At 52.9% G+C, this 20,741-nt stretch overlaps 2 protein-coding genes across 5 annotated transcripts; one reads left to right on the plus strand and one right to left on the minus strand.

The window, feature by feature from the left end:
• Nucleotides 1–2,396: 2,396 nt before the first annotated feature.
• CCS (copper chaperone for superoxide dismutase) lies at nucleotides 2,397–20,535 on the minus strand. Of its 4 annotated transcripts, none has more exons than XM_037517503.2 (8): nucleotides 20,323–20,535; nucleotides 8,674–8,746; nucleotides 7,313–7,450; nucleotides 6,925–7,102; nucleotides 6,417–6,477; nucleotides 2,978–3,055; nucleotides 2,792–2,895; nucleotides 2,397–2,701 (listed from the first exon to the last, which is right to left on the minus strand). In XM_037517503.2, the coding sequence occupies exons 1-8, from the start codon at nucleotides 20,380–20,382 to the stop codon at nucleotides 2,548–2,550; spliced, it is 846 nt and encodes a 281-aa protein (XP_037373400.1). In that variant the 5' UTR covers nucleotides 20,383–20,535; the 3' UTR covers nucleotides 2,397–2,547. The 4 variants fall into 4 exon arrangements, with proteins under 4 accessions (XP_037373400.1, XP_037373401.1, XP_037373402.1 ...); XM_037517504.2 differs by lacking the exon at nucleotides 20,323–20,535 and adding an exon at nucleotides 9,085–9,189; XM_037517505.2 differs by lacking the exon at nucleotides 20,323–20,535 and adding an exon at nucleotides 8,856–8,967.
• Nucleotides 9,345–13,251, plus strand: CCDC87 (coiled-coil domain containing 87). The gene has a single exon (XM_037517502.2). It carries the CDS (start codon nucleotides 9,385–9,387, stop codon nucleotides 11,965–11,967), a length of 2,583 nt encoding a protein of 860 aa, XP_037373399.1. The 5' UTR covers nucleotides 9,345–9,384; the 3' UTR covers nucleotides 11,968–13,251.
• Nucleotides 20,536–20,741: the final 206 nt, after the last annotated feature.

The following is a 20,741-nucleotide window of genomic DNA, read 5'->3' on the forward strand; positions in this document are numbered from 1 at the left end:
AATAAATAAATAAATACATAAATCTTTAAAAAAAAAAAAAGTGAATGGATGTAGGGCCACCCTGGTGTGTCAAAGGGTTAAGACGCAACCTGTGAAGCTATCCACAGCCTCTGCAACAGGAGTTTGAGCCCCATGGCCAGGGAGCAACCCACATGGCGCAGCAGACCTCTCCTGACTCGCCCTCTGCTCCCCTCAGCAGTGCACTTCAGGCAATCTGCCTGTTCTGTTCCCCACTCTGTCTCTGGTGAATTAATCCTCTTACCACCCACACCTCTGGCCTGTACCCCAGTTCTTATATGCATAAATAAATCTTTTTTAAAAAAGTGAATGGATTTATTTTTTTTTGTTTGTTTTATTTTATTTATTTATTTTTATAGAGGTATGTTCATTTATTTATTTGTTTGTTTATACATGCACTGGGTACAGTCAGAAGTGCGGGAGGGTGAGAGAATTCAGCAGAGCCAGAGCGGGGAGCAGAGCAGGCAGAAGGACCGAAGTACACTGCTGAGGGGAGCAGCGGGCGGCAGGAGAGGTCTGCGCGCCATGTGGGACCCTCCTCCAGTGGCCGGGGAGCAGCTGGGAATCGAACCGGCGCTGCAGAGGCTGCGGGCAGCTTCGCAACCCAGCGCTCAACCGCTGCGCCACCGGGGAGGCCCCAGTGAATGGATTTAAAGAGACAGAAGTGGAGACAGAGCTCAAAAATGCCTGATTTGGGGCCTCCCGTGGTGGCGCAGGCAGTTGAGCACCGTGCTATGAAGCTGTCCGCAGCCTCTGCAGTGCCTGTTCGATCCCGGCCAGCCGGCTAGGGTCCCACATGGCCCAGCAGACCTCTCCTGTCTCGCCCGCTGCTCCCCTCAGCATGTTTTCGGTCAGTCTGCCTGTTCTGTTCCCTGCTCTGTCTCTGGTGAATCCTCTCACCCTCCCGCAAATCTGGCCTGTACCCCAGTTCCTGTATAAATAAATAAATAAATCTTAAAAAAAAAAAAGAAATAGCAAAAGATATTTAAAAAAAAAAAATACCTGATTTGGCAGATTTTCAAACTGCTCCTGGAGCCCCAAGGCTCTTGGGGAGCCCTTGGTTAGGGTTGAGATCTTTGGCTGCAGTTACACTTCTGCTTCAAGATGTTGGAACAGGATTCTGTGGTTTGGAAATGCAGTTTGAAAACCACATAGCTGAGAGTTCAGGTTAAAGCTAACTGGCCTGCAGATCCCCTGAGAGCAGAAATAGGGTGGTAGGGTGCTGAAGAGTGCAGTTTAGCCATCAAAGGGTTAAATTCAACTGCCACACCCCAAGAAGGTAAGAGGAGGTGAGGGGTGGGGCAGAGCTCAAGTGGCTTCTGGAAGTAACCCAGAGGTGGGGAGATAGCCAGGGCCCCAGGTTTCAAAGGATTTGGTTCCCAAGGCACCAAAGGGAGTTGGAAGACTCCTTAACAGGTATTTGGCAAGAAAGAGCAGGTGCAAAGGTTGGGTCTAAAGGCAGAGTAGAAGCCTTGAAAGGGGAAAGAGACTGGGCCTGGGGAGTGGGAGCCAAGCCAAGTGCATCTAAGCGGAGACCAACTAGCCATGAAAACACCAGCCTGGGCCCAGCAGGCAGCAAGCAGCTTTGTCACTGTCATGGGAGAAAGGCCTGAAACAATCCAGTGGGGATAGGGGTGGGGGCAAAACAGATGGGGAGTTCCCAGAACCTCCGGCCCATACACTCGTCCTTGGATATGGGCCACTCCTGTGAGAGGGGCAGTGGCGGCAACAGCCCCCAAGTCTGCCCCATTTGGTCTCGAGCCACAGCAACTGCTCTCTTAACTTACCTTGTGCCAGGCCTGGTGTCAAGCACTTTGCTTATTAGGCGAATCAAATTATTTTACTTTCGAGTAAAGGAAATCAACTCAAGCCAGATAAAATTTTCTTAATGGAGGGGAGCGCATTGGGAAGACACGGGTTAGGCTCAGCTGGCTCCAGCAAAGGCTGAGTGAGGACTCTGGAGTGTCTGGCATTTTCCAGGAACTTGGAGGTTCCCTCTGGGCACCTGCCTTGTTGCCCCTCCATGCAACCAACTTTTTCTGATCATCAGCTGGTAAGATGGGGAGAGGGCACCCGTGGAGTCAGACACACAGAGCCATGAAAGCTGGATCTGTCTGGTACTGGGGACCACAAGGCTCTGCACACACCAGGTGTTCACTTGGTTTCAATCAGCCACAGCCAGGGGAGGGGGACGGGCCACCAACAGAGATAAGTCCCTAAGGCCCTGTGCTGTGACCGCAAGGAAGAGGACACGGAACTCAGCGGGAGAGGGAGGGGTGGACTTGAATCTAGTTTTGTTTGACTCCAAAGCCAAAAGGTTGCCCAAGATGGGGAGGGCAATAGCCGAGGGACTGTTCACCAAGCCCGCTGAGGGACGCAGGGCACAGACAGAACACTAAGTTCCCTATGAAAACGACACTTTAATTTGCCAAGAGCATATCACAGTGACCCCAGCAGCCCTGTGGCTAGCTGTTCCAGGACCGGCGCTCAGCTGGGGGGACAGTACCAGACCTGAAGCCTAGGCCACACTCAGAGGTGGGCAGGGGGCTGGGCTGCCTCCTTGCGCCCCTCACCAGCAATGGGCCGGCCTCGCTCCTCCCAGATGGTGAGGCCGTCGCAGGAGCAGATCTGCTTGGGGTTCTGGAAAAGCCCAGAGGAGCGAGCGATGATGCCACAGGCCAATCTGTCGAAGAACACAGGGTTGAGACCAGGGACTTACCGGGCCCCTCCTGAGCTGTGCCTGTGCGCGCTGCTGGCAAAGCTCACTCCTCACCTCTCCCCAGAGTTGCCAGTGATCTTGGATAAGGGGTGGCTGCCCCGGCCCAGGTCATCTTCTCCCTCGTCGATCACCAGGCTTCGGCCAATCACATCCCACACCTTGGAGGGGAGACTGGGCCTCAGACAGAGGTTCAGGTGGGAGCCGTCCCCGCCCCCACACACACCAGCTTTCCCACCTTACCTTTAGCTGCTCATCCTCCATCCTGAAGGTGGCTCTGCCCGCAGCGTCGGCGCACACGTTCCCCAGGTCTCCACGGTGCTGCAATGAGATGGGGTTGGGGCAGCACAGGGGCGCAGCTGCCATCTCCTGCCTTCCCAGAGCCCAAGTCCCCTTCCCCACAGTACCGGTTTCCTCCTGGTAGCATGAAGGAGTGGCCCAATACCCTCCCTGGAATGAAACCCTGGGCAGAATGACAGGGCACCGGCAAGTCACGCCTACCGGGCCAGATGGCCCCTCCTTTGATGCCACTGCCAGGCCCGCATCCCAGCCTCAGAAGCCAGCCCAGCTTCAGCTTCTCTGCAAGCCCATTTCTCCAGCCTCCCACTGACTGAGCCCCTGGCAGTCTGCAGTGCCACTGGGCTCACACTGGCCAGGCTGGGCTTCCTGCCCATCGGAGCAGCCGGCATCACATCCCTGAGCCCGGCCTCCAGGAACAGAGGCGACACAGGGGCAAAGGACCTGCCCTGCCACCCAGAAGCTGGCTCTGCTCGCCCTGTCCCCTCAGGCAGAGATATCTTGATAGGTGCTGAGCACCTCCCATGCCACGTCTGCCAGAGCCAGGTCTGAGTGGGGGAATCAGCCTCGAGGGGCCCACAGCAGTGGGGAGTCAGACAGACCAGGGACCGCAAAGCAGCCTTCGTAAGACAGGGAGTGCGTTTCCTGTGATGGGACTTGCTGGTGAGCCAGAGACATGTCTGTGCAACCCAACTGCCCCCGACCAGGGCAGAAGCAGGCATCTGCCAGTGGAGGCTGGTGGCCTGGCTGCAGTGCGTGCCAGCGTGACGGGCTGATGGGCAGCCGCAGGAGCCACTTCTGCTTCATCTGGCTTCCCAGGGAGACAGCTGTGCTTACACCTGGCACGTGCTGTGACTCCTGCACGTCGGGCCTTCATGGCAGAAGGACTGGAAAGGGGAAGGCGACGGAGCCTTTGACCAGGCTGAGGAAGCTGCGGCCTGGCAGTGGGGCTCAGAGGTGTGGCCCAGCAGCAGGGCATTTGGGGGGGTGGGGGAGGGCAGCCTTCCCCGCCCCTCCCCTACACACCAGCAAGCAGACCTGGGTTGAGGGACCTTGACCATCACACCAAGAAGCTGCACAGAACCTGTACTGTGGGCACTGGAGAGCCAGGAGGGTACAGGCAGGGGCACGCCACGGTTACTCGTGCTTTGGAGCAATCCAAGTCAAATGTATTAAGAGGAAGGATGGGGAAGGAATGGAGGAGGGAGGGGCAGTTAGAGACCAGTGGGAGATGCACAAGGGATACAAATTCCCACAATGAATTCGCTCCCATGTGGAAAGACAAATGCTAAAATCCAAAGGGGACTCGGCTAGTGCTGGTGGCCTCAGGGATGCAGCTCTTGCTCGAGCCTTCCAGTGTCTATATCAAGGGCCTGGGGGTGATACGGTACCCAGCTCCAGCCCCGATTCCCTGCCCCAGAGGACCCAGGCCAAGACTCCAGGTGGTCTTCTGCCCTCAGCTGCCATGGCTCCTGGCTGGATCGCCTACAGCAGAGGAGCTCCCCCTGCTAAGCCTGCCATTCCCAGCCACCACCTACTTAACTCCTGTTGGAGAAGACAGCCTCTGGTATGCACCCCTCAACTCACACCCCGTGCTTTCTCCTCTCCCCAGTACCGGCTGCATGACTCCAGTCTCGAATCCCCTCTCCCGTACTCCCTTATTTGCCCTGAAGGAAGCCCACTGCTGCGCCCTGCCCTGCCCCCAGGAGAGGCATGTGGGTAAGGGAAGTAGCTCTGGCCAACAGCCCGAGGACCCGAGCCTGCCAACGGCAACAGGGGTGCCAAGGCAGCCCCCCGTCATTGCCTCTGGACACAGCTGCAGCCCTGAACAACACCAAGATGGCCCCGTGAGAAACCTGAGCCAGAGGCCCAGCCAAGCTGCACCCAGAGACTCCCACCCCTCAGAAATGGGAGAAGGGCCTCCCTGGTGGCCTAGGAGCTATGTCTCAGCACTACCATCACTACAGCCCTCCTGCTGCGAAACCACATGAGTTCGATCCCTGGCCAGGGAACTGACCCACATGGCACAGCAGACCTCTCCTGTCTCACCCACTGCTCCCCTGAGCAGCGGATTTCAGTGGATCCATCTATTGTGCTCCCCACTCTGTCTCTGGTGAATCCTCTCACCTGCCTGCACCTCTGGCCTATACCCCAGTACTTCTATATATTAAAAAAAAAAAAAAAGACTTACAATAAAGGAACACTTCTTTAAAAAATTTAAGAAAGAAAAGAAACCTGGAGAAGACAAATACTCCAACCCCCAATGTCTGGAGCAATGGGATGGGCAGCAACTGATACCTGATCCACCAGGCACAGCAAGGCACTGTAGGAGAGGCCCACAGAAATGCTTCTCCAGCGGGGATGGGGTGGGGAATACAACGTCTGCCATCAGAAACATGACAGCATTGCCCAAAGGCCAAGTGCTCAGCTACAGATTTTAAGAAATACACACCACGGTTTCATGTTTTGTGGCAGAAGGTTGAAGACTTTCCTCAAGACAGAAAATAAAAACCAAAGAAGCCTTTGAGTCATGGGGGGCCCCCAGTTCTCAGGACTAGGAGCCTGAGTGTCTATCCTAGTACTGAGTCTCCCAGTGCAGGGGGAACACCCCAGCCTGGAAGTAGGGGAGATGGTCCAGGTCTATGTGGACAGGGCCTCAGGGAACATCCAATCACCGAGAGAGAGGGTTACCCTCCACAAAGTTTCACTGTGGAGTTCGCAAGCCTCTATCACCTCTAACATTTGTTAGTCCCCGTGGCAAAGAGATAGCAGGCCTCGGTCCCCAGACCTGGCAGGCAAGCCCCCGACCAGACTCGAGAAATCCCGTCAGACCTTCATGGAGATATTCGTACAGCTGTCATCCCCGATGGCACCTGGTTTTCCCTTCACTGTGCAATACCAAGTTTCTTGTCACAGATCAGTTTGCCTTAATTATTTGAAATGATGTCTTGATTTGCTTTCCCTCAGGATGGAAGGGGGCTGCCCGTGCCTTGGGCATGGCTGGATCCTGAGGTAGGGACCTGCCAATAAAGGGCTCTAGTTTCCCTACTTTGGAATACAGGAATAAAAATAACTAAAATTACCTAAGGGGAAAAAAATGAATCCATTTAAATCAAAACACTGAGTAACTAGCAGAACAAGCGGCATTCAGATAAGCCACAAATCAAGAAGGCCACGTGTGACTTGCTGGCTTCAGGAAACAATTCTTGGGGGAAAACCTAAGTTCCAGGACCAGGAGCTAGAGCATCAGGAAAGGTGTTTCTAGTTTAGGTAAAAGCACCACCTTCTCCAGACCATCAAAAAGGAACCACGCTGTAAGGGGCCAGAACTGCCTGCCCCGCCTCTGACACCCGGGGTTCTTTCTCAGTCCCTGTCTGACACTTACCCGGTCAGAGTCCTGGGGGCCCCCATGAGAGGATCCATCAGGGTTAAAGTGGTCCCCACAGCTGAGAAGGAGAGAGAGCAGGTAAGCAGGCAAACATAAACTCTCAGGCCAGACGAGCCACTCTCTTAACTATATTTGCTTCATTCATTCACTCATTCACTCAACAAACAGGCACATCGTGGGCCAGCTTCCAGGGGGAGACATGGATGAGTAAACAACAAATTACATCACAACATGACACCCCCCCCACCCTGCCATGAAACAGGGACCTGCCTTCCAGCTCAAGTTCCCACTCTTCCACCGACCTCCTTTGGGGACCCTGACAAGTCATTTAACTTCTTTGAACCTCAGTCTTCCCATCTGTAGACGGGGCCTATATGTATATGTCTCGTGGGATACTTGTGAGCACCCTCTGTGTGTGTGTGTGTGTGTGTGTGTGTGTGTGTGTGTGTTTGTAGAGGATATGCAAGTGGGAGGATGGGATGCCATGAGGTTACTGACAACTTACCTGTTGCAGTTCTTCGTGAGGTCCCCAAACTGATGGACATGGAGTCCGTGCAGCCCAGGCTCCAGGCCATCAATGGTCCCCTCGATGAGGCAACGCTCAGGGGTCAGCTGTAGGAAACGCACCACCCCCTGCACGGAGCCAGGTTCCCCTAGAATGGCCACTGCTGCCCCCAGATTCTCTGCAAGATATTAGACACATTCTCGGTCACCACCTCCTCCAGCTTCACCCCTTCGTCAGCTGGGGAAAGGCATAGAAAGTGCCCCCACATAATGGGCATGCTTCCCCAATGCCCAAGTCCAACCCACAATGCCCAAATCCTATGGTTAGATTTGTACAAGCCCCAGGCCACATCCCTCCCAGAGAGGCCAAGGCTATAGTGGTAACTCACGCAGCAGGCTGCTGCCCATGCCCTTGAGAACCGCCTGGCGTCCTGTTCCTTCTAGAAGGCTCTGCACCTTCTGGCTGGGCAGGGTGGTCTGCACCAGGACCATCTGGTTTTCCAACTGCACCTCCACACTTTGGATACCTGGGAAGAGGGAGTCAGAGGACAGCAGAGGGCAGGCACCCTTGTGTTAGGAGTAGCAAGATACTCGGACTGCAACACCCCATCCCCATCTTCACCAACTCAGAAGTTATCTTCTTGCTGCTGAAGGCTTTTCACCTCTGTGAGTCTGTTTCTTTATATGTAAAGTGAGGATAATGCCACTTGGCTCCCATGATTGAGGTAAGCTTACCTTGTGCCAGGCATTATAAATAACTTCCAAAACATAACCTTTAAACATGTTTTTTATAAAAGCAGGCTACCAACAGCCACATTATTCACGATAGCCAAAAAGTGCAAACCCTTCCTCTCATAATTTCTAAAACTTAGTGAGCTGTCACTTTGTACCCAAAACATTTCTAAAGTGCTTTGCATGTGCTCTCTTGGCCACCACTGTTATGGTGCTCACTGAAATGCTGAAGAGACACGCACAAAAATTAATAGGTGTGAGACCTCAGGGCCACGAAGCAGTAAAGACGGGGTCTGGATCCAAAAAGTCTGACTCTAAAGCACATGCCCCTCCCACTATGCACCCTGCTGCCCTGTCCAAGCCAAGGGCCACCACCATCTGTTTCCAACCCCTCTCACTGCATCTTCTCCTCCTGGAACTGCTCTTCCGTGAGCAGTGCTGGTTGTGCTCGCTTCTACCTGTGGGCAGGGCCTGGGCCTGAACCACTTGTGAACCCTTATCCCTCAAAGCCCCCCAGTGTCTGCCCACATCTGCTGAATGTCTGGATGAACACTGGGCACAATCAGAGGCAGGCGGTCCCCCGTGTCCTGCTGGTGGCCTTGTCAGATCCTTCCGCTTGTGCCAGGTCACCTCGAGCCAGCTAACTGGCTTTTACGAACCAAGAGGTGCTTAGGAGGGAACCTGGCGAGGGCTGTTGTTGGCTTTGTCAAGATCATGCTGTTGCCCAAGCAAGAACTGCCAGTTTGCCAGGGAACGCCCTCTACAGGTGGGGCTCTCCTGGGCCCAGCTCCTCACTCTTTCCGCGTCTGAGCACAGGCATGAAGACAGGGCGTCACAGCCGGCTCTGGCAGGGCAAGCTCGAGTCCTGTCCTCTAGACTCTGCCTGTTCTCTGGGTCTCTGTGACTGAGAATATTCCTTGCTCTCTCTGAGGCTCAGTTTCTGCATCTGTCAAATGGGATTAGGGCTGTTTTAAGAGATTTGCCCGCCCCACCCAGAGAATTAAAGTTTAACTCTTACCTGCCACCCCTTTCAGGGACTTGTGCACGGCGTCCACACAGTTCTGGCAGGTCATCTGCACCGCGAATTCCAGCTACAAGGGCGGCAGGGACCGGCGGGTGAGAGCTGGGGGCCCCTCTTGTGTCACCCCTTTTCAGCACTTCCCCTACGACTACCCCAAAGGCTTGGGGAAATGCCCCCACCTTTCCCCTCCTCAAGCGCCTTTTTCATTATCACCCATCATCATTCCAGGCCCAACAGCCCCCAACTTTAACGCCAAGGCGCTCCCCACTCCCGCGCGGGTTTCAAGGCGGGGCCCCCCCCGACTCCCGCCCCAGGGGCGCGCCCCTCCCCCCTTCCTCGAGTTAACGGTGACCCCGGGGGTCGAGGTTCTCTGCTCACGAGGCTCCCGCGTGAGGTCCCAACCCTCACCGTGCAGGCGGTCCCGCTGTCCCCCGAGCCCGACGCCATCCCGGACCCAGCGGCCCTCGGGGCAAGCGGAGCGGCCGGAGTCCCGCGGCGCTCAAACCCCAGCGGCGTCGCGGGAGGCGGAGTCACGGCAGCCGCCCTTTGCCCCGCCCCCTGGTGCGCGCGCACGCAAGGCCCGCCCCCTCTGCCGCCCGCGGCGCCGAAGGCACCCCTGCGCAGGCGCGCTCGGACGGCCCCGCCCATGGTTGCCTCGGTAACCGCTTGGCGGTCTCTGAGGGGCGGGACGGCACCGCCAGCGCAAAGATGGAGCCCTACGAGCCGGAGACCGAGCTCCAGCAGCTTTACCACCGGTTGCTGCGTCCGCTGTCGCTCTTTCCCCGCAAGGCGACGGTCCCACAAGCTCAGAAGCGCCAGCCGGAGGAGACCCCGATGCTGCTGCCCTTGCCGATCTCGCGACTCACGGCGGAGTCGCTGTGCCGGAAGGTGGCCGAGCGCCTGCACAGTGTTGGACAGCGGCTGCCGGTGCGGGTGCCTCCCGAGGGCCGACTCTGTTTCACCAAGGTCATCCTGGACGAGCTAAAGTGCAGCTGGCAGGAGCCTCCCTCCCAGCCTACTCTGAGCCACTTGGAAAACCAGAGGCTGTGGAACCGGCTGCAGGCCCACGTGCTGCTCAGCAGCGAGCAGCTCTTCTTAAGCTACCTGTACTTGCTGGTGACCATGTCCAACACCAAAGGGGTCTTCACTGAATCAGCCACGCTCACCCGTTTGGCCGCAAGCCTCGCTAGGGACTGCACGAACTTCCTCACCAGCCCTGAGGTCTACCGCTGCCTGCTCACTGACTTCCTAGCGCTGCTGAAGGTCGAGCGGGTGGAAGGCGGCCTGCACAAGCTGCGCATGGATGGCCCCACGGGGGCTCTGAAGCTCTACCACATCCCACTGCCACGCAGCACCGGCTTGGTCCAAGTGCTACCCTCCAGCCTCAACCTGAACTACCTCATCCAACTCAGCCGCCCGTCAGAGCCTGCCAGTGAACCTGAGCCAGATCCAGTGAAGGAACTAAAGTCCATCCCCCAGCTGAAGAAGAGAAAACCTTTCAGCTGGCCGCCCTCCAGGCAAACAAAGAGAGAAAAAGACAGTTCCTTACAGATTGTGTCACAGCCGAAGCACTTCGTGGCATCTCCCACTGGAACAGCCCCCTCTCCGAGCCCCTCCCCCCGCTACTCCCAACTCCACAGGGGCCAGTCCATGCCCTCTTTGCGTGAGGGCTGGAAGCTAGCGGATGAGTTGGGCCTCCCACCACTCCCCCCTCGCCCCCTAACCCCCCTGATCCTGGTGGCAGGGAGCAAGCCAGAGCTGTTAGTGGACATGGTGGCTGAGGATCTGAAGGCGATGATAAAGAAAATGAAACTGGAGTGGACTCATCACTCCCCCACGGACTCAGGCCTTCCCCCACTGGTGGGGGCCCTGACCCATTGCCCAACTGCCACAGATCGAATGGCAGAGCTCCACAGAATGTTGAAGTCCCTAGAGGAAGAAGAAGCCGCTCGGCACCGGGGCCTCCAGTTCCAGTCCTCTCCAATTCAACCACAGCCAATAACTGTTACTGTGAAGTTAAGAAATCAGATGGTGGTCCAGGCAGCTGCTGTACAGTTCTCTGAGAGAAACTTTGTGGACTCCTTCCACGTTGAGGGGGCCAGAGTCCTGTACAACCACCTGAATGGTGAGCTGGACCCCAAACTCATTGAGGAAATGGATGTGGATCGCTCTGTCAGCAGTAGCATCAGGGAGGTCTACAAGGAGCTGATGAGTCGTGTGTCCAATAAGCACTTCTCTTTTGACCAAGGGCCCCTAGTGGAGCCTGCCTCTGAAACAGACTGGTCAGGCATCCAGTCCTCAGCTTTTCTAGGTCAAGACAAAGAGAATCGTATGATCAACCCCTCGCTGGTTGGACTTTACTCCAAGAAAACAAATGGTTTTCAGTCCAGCCCTGAGAATACACCCTCCTTCCTGTCACTCCAAGTAAAGAACCGTTGGGCCAATAAGTACAAGCCTTCATGGCTGATGTGGAAAAGCACCATTTCTGTGGATGATTATTTCAAGTACCTCGTCAACCAGGAAACAGATTTCCTGCACGTCATCTTCCAAATGTATGAAGAGAATGTTCCCAAGGAGACCCCTGCCCCTGTCAGAGAGACGCTAAAGATTCAACCCCCACCCCCCTTGCTACAAGACAAAGAGCTCGATTTTGTGCCAGGAGAGTGGAACTGGAACAACGTGCTGGAGTATAAGGTAGGACCCAGAAAGACCCAGCTCCTGGGGGAATCCCCCAAACTAGGGAACCTGCAGAAGCGCCTGGAGCGACTGTGGTCCTTGCTTGAGGTCCCTCACAAGGACCGACTGGACATGGCCATCAAGTACAGTTCCAATGCCCGTCTGAGGCAGCTGCCCTCATTGGTGAGTGCCTGGGAGCGGGTCCTGCAGCCCATTCACCTGCGGGAGAGCCTGCTGGGGAAGCTGGAGTGGTTTGAGCGACAAGCCTCCAACCCCAACCGCTTCTTTGGAAAGGCTGACTTGGGCCAGAGCAACTTCCTGGAAGAGAACCAGATCCGCAACAAGTTGTACAAGAAGCTCAGTCTGGTGGAGGCCCCCTTGGTCTCCCTCCTGGGGGAGATCGAGTTAGTTTTTGGCGAGCCAGTGACCTTCAAGGGGCAGCGCTATCTGGACAAAATGAAGCGGGACAAAGTGGAGATGCTGTACTGGCTCCAGCAGCGGCGGCGCGTGCGCCACCTGGTCCAGGTCAGGAAGCCCTCCCCACCAGCAGGCCTGTACCAGAAGCTCAGCAGCCAGTCCTTAATCGTTCCTGGGAATAGTCCCATCCCCCTGTGACCATACCAAGTACCCCGAAACCCCTCACCCGCACACCCCAGCAGCGCATCCGGTCCTCTCAACTGTTTGGGAAGAAGAAATATCAGGCAGTGGGGAAACTTGGTGACTACATGCTTCTGACCACGAGGACCACAATGAACACTTTGACAGTGAAACTGTCCTGAAAGAATGCCCAGCATCTTCACCATTACTGGGCAATATTTGAAAGCCCAGGATTCCCATCTATGTGGCAAAATACAACTCAAATCTCATAGAACAAAAGAACTGAGACCATGCCTTGGCGTTGATTGTCTTGAGGGCTGTCAGAGGCTCCTGTGCCACCTCAGCATAGCCTTTCTAACAGATGGCATCCAGTTGGCTGATGAGAGCCCCAAGTCAGGAGGCTCTGTGTCATCAGTGTTGAGAGCTCTGGAGTTAGTTGATCTGAGTTTAAATTCAGGCCATGGAACCTGAGGCAAAGTACCTTGCCGCCCTGGATCCCCCTGTCAGACCAAGGGGTTGGGACCGGAAGAAGTGTTACTTCTTCCAGTTCTAGCACACTGTTGGTAGCACTAAAACAATTTAATTACAAGCACGTGGTACACAGTACACAGGAGTACAGGTACTGAAAAGTAATTCTCTACCATGAGACCCTACCCCAACCACCCTCCCTGGGTCTCATGGCCTGACCTATTGCTTGGGTGGAAACAGTTGAGAAATGTCGTGGTGGAAAAACAAAAAAATATGGGAGTTTGTGTTTGAGTGCTAAGAGGGGAGCTGAGGCTTTCACATTACATTGAGTTCTCACTTAACACCCCCAATCAGTCCTTGGACACTGCAATTTGAGGGGGAACAATGGGTAAAGAAACCAGGGAGTCTAATAACATGGTTTGCATCAGCTTCTGCCAGGGGTTTCCTTCTGGTGGATGTTATAACAGAAGTTGTTGAACCAAACCATGCTGCTTGAGGACCTGCTGTACAGATGCAGGTAGATGAGGCAGAGCTCCCAGTCTCCCACAGAATCAGCACCCCTAGAAGCTACATAGGCTTCTGAGCCACACTGACCAGGGCTTGGGTCCTGGCTCTCCCAATGATGCTTTTACCACCCTGGGTAAGCTCCTTCATCTGTCAGAGCCTTCCTTTACTCTGCTGTAAAAGGGTCATTTTAATAGCCACCTCGCAAGGTGGTGAAGAGCCTAAGAAGTCACACAAGAAAAGTAGTCAGCACAAGGGAAGAACTTAGTATGTATTCTCAATAAAAATAAATACAAAATTAAAATAAGAAAAAACAGTGTTAACGACTAACTTGTTAGCTAAATTTCCAGAATATATAAAAAGCTCTGAAAATTCAATAAAACAGTCAAAACCAATTGCAAGTGGGCAAAGGGCATGGGCATTTCCCAGAAAAAGAAATACAAACAGGGCCTCCCTGGTGGCACAAAGGGTTAAGATGCAACCCATGAAGGTATTCCGCAGCCACTGAAGCACAAGTTCCATCCCCAGCCAGGAAGCAACCCACATAGTGCAGCAGAACTCTCCATGTTTCCCCTGCTGCTCCCCTCAGCAGTGTATTTCAGTCAATCTGCCTGTTCTTTTTTTTTAAAAAAAAGATTTATTTATTGGACCTCCCTGGTGGCTCAGGCGGTTGAGAGCAGCGCTGTGAAGCTGTCCACAGCCTCTGCACTGCCGGTTCGATCCCCGCTGGCCTCGGAGCAACCCACATGGTGAGCAGACCTCTCCTGTCTCACCCGCTGCTCCCTCAGCAGTGTATTTCATAAGTCTGCCTGTTCTGTTCCCTGCTCTGTCTCTGGTGAATTCTCTCACCCTCCCATGCATCTGGACTGTACCCTGGTTCTTGTATAAATAAAATAAATCTTAAAAAAAATTATATATTTATGCATACAAGAGCTGGAGAATATGCCAGAGATGCGGGGGGTGAGAGGATTCACCAGAGACAGAGTGGGGAACAGAACAGGCAGATCAACCAAAGTAGACCACTGAAGGGAGCAGCAGGCGAGACAGGAGAGGTCTGCTGAGCCATATGGGTTGCTCCCCGGCCGGCCGGGGATCAAACTTGTGCTACAGAGGCTACGGACTGCTTTATAGTGTGGTGCTTAACCCCTTGAGCCACCAGGGAGGCCCCCAGTCTGCCTGTTCTGCTCCCCACTTGGTCTCTGGTGAATCCTCTCACCAGCCCCCCCCCCACCGCACCTCTGGCCTGTACCCCAGCTCTTGTATGCATAAAAATAAAATAAATCTTTAAAAAAAGAAAAAAAGAAATACAAATAGCTTTTAAGCACATTTAAGAGACAACTTGACTCATGAGATAAATGAGACAAATGAGGTACAACCTTCCACCTGCTAGATGGCAGAGACAGAAAAAAATTTGATAATATCCTATTGGTGAGAGTGAGGATAGAAGTATCTTCATGAAGTGATGATAATGCAAATTGTTATAACCTTTGTGGAGGGGAATCAGTAATATTTATCAAAATTCTGAATGTTTTTGCTTAGATATAATTTCCAGAAATTTATTTTTTTTTTTTATTTTTTTTAATATAGAGGCATGTTTTCTTTCTTTCTTTCTTTCTTTCTTTCTTTCTTTCTTTCTTTCTTTCTTTCTTTCTTTCTTTCTTTGTTGTTTTTTTTTTGTTTATACATGCACTGGGTACAGTCAGAAGCGCGGGAGGGTGAGAGAATCCACCAGAGCCAGAGCAGGGAGCAGAGCAGGCAGAAGGACCAGAGTACACTGCTGAGGGGAGCAGCGGGCGGCAGGAGAGGTCTGCGCGCCATGTGGGACCCTCCTCCGGTGGCCAGGGAGCAGCCGGGGAATTTCCAGAAATTTAAATAGAAATAGTTGCACATCCTAAATAGATGAGCCAAGATTTTTTCTTTTTTAATTTTTATTCGGAGTATTACCAAAGCACAGATCTGTTGTCACAATATTTTTAAATTTTTGTGTAGGAAAACTGGGGTGTAGGCCTGAGGTGCAGAGGGTAAGAGGATTCACCAGAGACAGAGTGGGGATCTGCTCAGTGGCGGATCTACTGAAATACACTGCTGAGGGGAGCAGCAGAAGAGACAGGAGAGGTCTTCTGTGCCCTCTGTGGGTCAGCTCCTAGCCAGGAATCAGACTCAGGCCTTAAGGATGACAGTGCAGAGACTTAACCCCTAAGCCAGAGGCCTGAGCCAGGATTTTTTTTAGAGCATCATTTTTGTTTGCCCATGCCCAATACACCAAGGGACTAGCTAAATAAAAATACACACCAGAGAATACCATACCAGCTAGCAAAGAGAAAAAGGTAAGGCGGCTCAAGGCAGGCAGGTGAAAAGAAGTGCCACATGCTTACATAAGCATGCCAGTGGTCAGTTTCATTTTGATTTATTTTTTTGCCACAATTCTAAAGCTGTGTATTGATGATCCATACATATTCACTCCTAGATGCATAGGCTCTCTCTGGGAAATAGTTCCCACAATGGCCTAGGAAGCCACCTAACCTTCCTTGGACACACAGCCATGACCCCTCCTGTCTTGTCTTCCCCTCACTGTTCCACCCACACTGGCCACCTTGCTTTTCTGGAAGACCCAGGGCACCTGCCTGCCTGAGAGCTTTGCCCTGGCTGTCAGGAAGTGGGGTCCACAGGGCTCCCTCCTTTACACCTCTGCTCAAATCACCACTGACCACCCTGAGGGAAATCATATGGGACATCCCTCTTAATGGATTTCTTTCCTCTCAACTGTTTTTTCTTCCTCGGTGCTAATCACCTTCTGACCTCCTATTATTCTGATAAATGAGACTTGCCCTTGACGTAGGGGAATTATGACTTTACCCCAGGTCTGGGGATTTCAAATCCTCTTCCCTGGGGGTCTGGCAGCAGTGGGGCCTCTGTGCCCACCAGGTCTCCACGCAGACAGAGGCCCCGGTCCAGCCCGACTCAGTTGTGTTGTTTGCCAAGTGTCCTGCTCAGGCGCTGGAAGGAGGTGATTCCATGTCGTTCACAGCGATCCTGTGGAGAAGGAAGAGGCACTGTCACCTCCCCCTGGGGATATTAGACTCTAGGGTAATTGGAGGAAAATTAATCCTCTAAATTGCTAAGGATTTTGTGGAAGCTCTAGTGTTGTGCCTGTCCTGGACCCAGAGGCTGTCAGGCAAAATACTTTAAGTCCCGGCTGGGATGATTTACTGCAGCCCTTGTGCTGCCCAGGCAAGGCTGGGCCCAGAAATGTCCGAGGTCATCTCTATTTGCCAGGACAGCAAAGGCTTGTTCATGCTGCACATTAAAATGCATATTTATTAGTTATTTGAATCAACATAAATCCTATTCTAAGTTTTTTCTTTTAATCCCAGTCGATGTTAATAGAAATAACAGTGAAGAGTGGCCGTTTTACTCTTCGGCAAATGCCTGTAGTGTCTGCCTTAGGGAAGACGGCTGGGTTCCAGAGCTGCTGCTACGCTCACCTGTTGCAACATGGGGAAAACGCTGCTCCGAGAGAGTGAAGGGAAATAAGGCAGACAATGTTTGAGTAGTATCATGAAAATAGTTTTGACACCATGACACCCCAGAAAAGGTTTGGGGGACCCTATTTGCATTTTTTTAAGCAGAGGCAGGGACCATGGCAAAGGCAGTGGTGAGGCGGGGGCGGGGCCCCTGCGGGCTGGGGAACCCGCAGGCGAGCGGGCGGGAGGCTGATCAGGAAGGCTGGTCTGCTTATTCAGCTTCAAGAGCGAGCTCCGAGGTCCGGCAGGCCATCCTGGCTAGACACATGGATGGGCTTCGATGGTGTGGCTGCTTTGGGAAGCTGAGGCACGTGGAGGCACAGTGATGCCCTTCGCGAGATGGGGAGTCCGCAGGGGTGCGGGCATGAAAACCGGATGCCCCTTCAGCTAAGTTGGAGATGCAAGAGGTGGGGTCAAACAGGTGGTGTGAAGCTCAGAAGTCACATCTTTTTTTTTAATGTTTAGTTGCAAGGAAGAGACACGGATTTAGAGCTGATGTTCGTCCACTGAGCCTGTGCTCGCCCAGGCCCTGCTTCCCGGCCCTTCGGACGCGCTTCGCGAGGCGGTGGCTGCGCCCCCAGACCGCCTCCGACACCCGCTCAACAGCGCCCCCGTGTGGCGGCGAGAGCGCATCACCGCCGTGGAGAAGGGGCAGGCGACAGCCCGCGCGGCCTCCGCAGCCCCAGCGCTGGCTCGGACTGAATAAACTGAATAAACCACCGAGGATTCTGGCCAGCTTGGAGGTGACAGGCAGAGGAACCTCAAAAGAAGGGGTCAGGCCGGGAGCTTGAAGGATTATTATTATTTGCGATTTTATGGCTTTATTAGCAAAACATGCACACAAACTCTACTCATTTTCTTTGCTGAGAGGGATTAAGAAAGATAAAAGGGGACCTCCTGGTGGCGCAAGGGTTAAGACACAGCACTAAGTGGGAGTGCAAACTGGTCCAACCACTATGGAGAGCTGTGTGGAGATTCCTCAACCTACTAAAGATGGAGCTTCCATAGGATCCAGCAATTCCACTCCTAGGTATTTACCCAAAGGACACAGAAACGTTAATTGTGAAGGGCACCTGCACCCCTATGTTTATAGCAGCACTGTTTACAATAGCTAAGCTTTGGAAATAACCCAAATACCCAAAAATAGATGACTGGATCAAGAAGATGTGGTACATGTACACAATGGAATATTACTCAGCAATCAAAAAAGATAAACTCATGCAATTTGCAGCAGCGTGGATGGAGCTGGAAGGGATCATGCTCAGCGAAATAAGCCAGAAAGAAAAAGAAAAATACCAGATGGTCTCACTCATAGCAGGAATCTAGAAAACCTAAATAAGGGACCAGGAAAAAAAAAACTATAAGAAAGAAAAAATCAAAATCAACAAACAACTATGAACCAGAGACACACTATGGGGTGGGGCGGGGAAAGGAGGGATTGGGGTTAAAATAAAGGGGTTGCAATTGTATGGGGAATATAAAAATTAAAAAAAATTAAAATGATCACATTGCTTTATAAAGCAGTGGTTCTCAAATATTAAGATTTTATATATCAACATCTTATAAAAGAAAATTGAGGGCCTCCCCGGTGGCGCAGCGGTTGAGCACTGGGTTGCGAGGCTGCCCGCGGCCTCTGCAGTGCCGGTTCGATCCCCGGCTGCTCCCTGGCCACCGGAGGAGGGTCCCACATGGCGCGCGGACCTCTCCTGCGGCCCGCTGCTCCCCTCAGCAGTGTACTTTGGTCCTTCTGCCTGCTCTGCTCCCCGCTCTGGCTCTGGTGGATTCTCTCACCCTCCCGCGCTTCTGACTGTACCCAGTGCTTATATAAATTAATTAATTAATTAATTAATTAATTAAAAAAAAAAGAAAATTGAGGTGTTTAACATTTTACATTATGATAGTGTCACTAATAGATAATAAAGGAATTTTTAAAATAGCAAAATAACAAACAAAAATATCATAAAATCACAATATATCATAAAGGAAATGTTAATAGCAAAAACAGTACAAGGAACAGTATTGTAAAATAAATGACACCTGTCAAGCTAAAAAAAAAAAAAAAAGACACAGCACTAAGAAGCTATCTGCAGCCACTGCAGCACAAGTTAGATTCCCGGCCAAGGAGCTGACCCACATGGCACAACAGACCTCTTCTGTCACTCTGTTACTCCCCTGAGCAGTGTATTTCAGTCAATCCACCCGTTCTGTTCCCCTCTCTATCTCTGGTGAATCTTCTCATCCCCCCATACCTCTGGCCTGTACCCCAGTTATTTTTTTAATTTATTTATACCAGAACTGGGGTACAGGCCAGAGGCACCGGAGGGTGAGAGAATTCACCAGAGACAGAGCAAGGAGCGGAACAGACAGATTGACTGAAATACACTGCTGAGGGGAGCAGCAGGCGAGCCAAGAGAGGTCTGCTGCGCCATGTGGGTAGCACCCTGGCAGGCCGGGAATTGAACCCACGCCCAGAGGCTGTGGGCAGCTTCACAGAACTGCGCCCAACCTGCTGCGCCACCGGAGAGGTCCCTACCACAGTTCTTGTATGCATAAATAAATAAATCTTTTTTTAAAAAAAGACAGAAAAAAGGTGCTTTTGTACTTGGGTAGTAAATCAATATAATATAATATAATGCTGACTGCTACTGTTCGGTGGACCAATAGGATCGCAGATAATCTACACACAGCTGTATATATCTGTACAGTTGACTCCAAGAATATACATAAAGTTAGAGGCCTCGGTGCTGATAATGATAAATAGGTTTTTCCACTTATGTAAAGACCTGTGTGATGTTAGAAAATCCGCAGGATTTTCTGGGGCTGTTCCATGGAGCTGCCCCACACACTGAAGGCTGTTTAGCATCTCTGGCCCTTCTCTGTGGAGGACCCGGAAAACTCTGCTCAATGTCACCAAAAATACTCCTAGAAATTTCCTAATCCAGATTTCCATACAGCTCTTTGGCACTTGCCCAGCCACCTAAGTTGCTTCCACAGCTTCACTTCTCACCCTTCTTTTTAGGACTCTCCTTTCTCTGCCAGCGTTTTGTTTTGTTTTATAGAAGATTAGAAGTAATGTTTTAAATGGGGTACATCCCACTTCTATGAAAAGCTCAGAGGGCTGAAGTGACTGGCGATAGTCACGCAGCTGGTGTGGCAGAAGCAGAAAGAGCACCCGGGTCAGCCAGTCTGACTTTAAAGCCTGTGATGTTGCCCTCTGTTCTAGCCCCCCTCCTTGCTGTCGCCTTCTCCCAGGCCCAGAAGAAGTCATCTGCTACCTTGGGGTGTGAAGCTTAGAAAACTCACTTACCGGATACAGTTTTTGCAAATTGTCAAAGTTCAGAAGGTAAGTCGGAGGGAACGGAATCAGAGCTGTTAGCCGCCATGCTCACAAACCAGGTGACTGTCTCCAGAAGGAAACCCTACTTTCACCCCATGCAGTTCTAGAATGGCCAGGGCTATCTGGCCGGGACGGGTGGTTGGGCTATGCCCAGACCTTTTCATTTCTGGGCAGCGTTTGCCTTAATATAAACGACATGGACCTGCTCAGCCCCTCGAGGCAGAGGACTGTGTAACCCACACCTGACCCTGGGGTCAGGCCTGCTCTGCAAACTGCCCTTTCACGTGCGCCCGGGTCATAGACACGCGGCGGAACTCACATCCTATCCCAAGTATTTGGGGGCCGTGTTCTGACAGAAATCCTATTAAACACGAACATCATTCCAGCGTAGGAATGGACATACAGGGACACACCTTTCCAACATCAGTGTTCATAAGAGTCCCGCTCGTGGCCCCAGTTCCTGACCTAGACCTACGAGGCAGAGGCATCGCCAGGGCGCCCTCCCCTCCCCTCCCCCGCCGCTGGCCCTGGGTGACCGACCTCTTTAGAAGGCGCCTGCGCTGTGCACCGGACCCGGAGGCCAGCGCCTGGGGCGCTCATCCAGCGCCAGCATTTATCAGGTGTTTGTGAAGCCGCTTCACCTCCCCCAAGTCTCCACCTCCTCCCTCGTCAGTGTGGACGCCGCCTGCGGCGCGGGGTGGCCAGGACGGTTAAAGACAGGTCTGCAACGCGGGCCGGACGCCCAGACAATGGAGATTAGTTATTACGTTTAGCCCCAGGCCGGCGTCCTTTCCCCGCGCGAACAGCAGCCCCACGACCCACGGGGATGACGCAAGGCGGGGCCGGGCGACGCGCGCACGCAGGTGGGCGTCAGGTGGGCGCGAGGACGCCCGGGCCCGCCCGCCGCACGTGCCCGGCGTAAATAAGCGAACGCGCAGGCGCCCCCGGCCGGCGCCCAT

Source organism: Talpa occidentalis, unplaced genomic scaffold, assembly GCF_014898055.3.
Source record: "Talpa occidentalis isolate TD23 unplaced genomic scaffold, MPIMG_talOcc4v2.1 talOcc4.17, whole genome shotgun sequence".
Taxonomy (NCBI): domain Eukaryota; kingdom Metazoa; phylum Chordata; class Mammalia; order Eulipotyphla; family Talpidae; genus Talpa; species Talpa occidentalis.

Coding starts and splice junctions, on each gene's coding strand:
- CCDC87 (XM_037517502.2), top strand. CDS start 9,385: ATGGAGCCCTACGAGCCGGAGACCGAGCTCCAGCAGCTTTACCACCGG.
- CCS (XM_037517503.2), bottom strand. CDS start 20,382: ATGAGCGCCCCAGGCGCTGGCCTCCGGGTCCGGTGCACAGCGCAGGCG. Junction 7,451..8,673: donor GTCCCTGAAAGGGGTGGCAG/GTAAGAGTTAAA, acceptor CCCTCTTCCCAG/GTATCCAAAGTGTGGAGGTG. Junction 3,056..6,416: donor GCCCCCAGGACTCTGACCGG/GTAAGTGTCAGA, acceptor ATCTCATTGCAG/CACCGTGGAGACCTGGGGAA.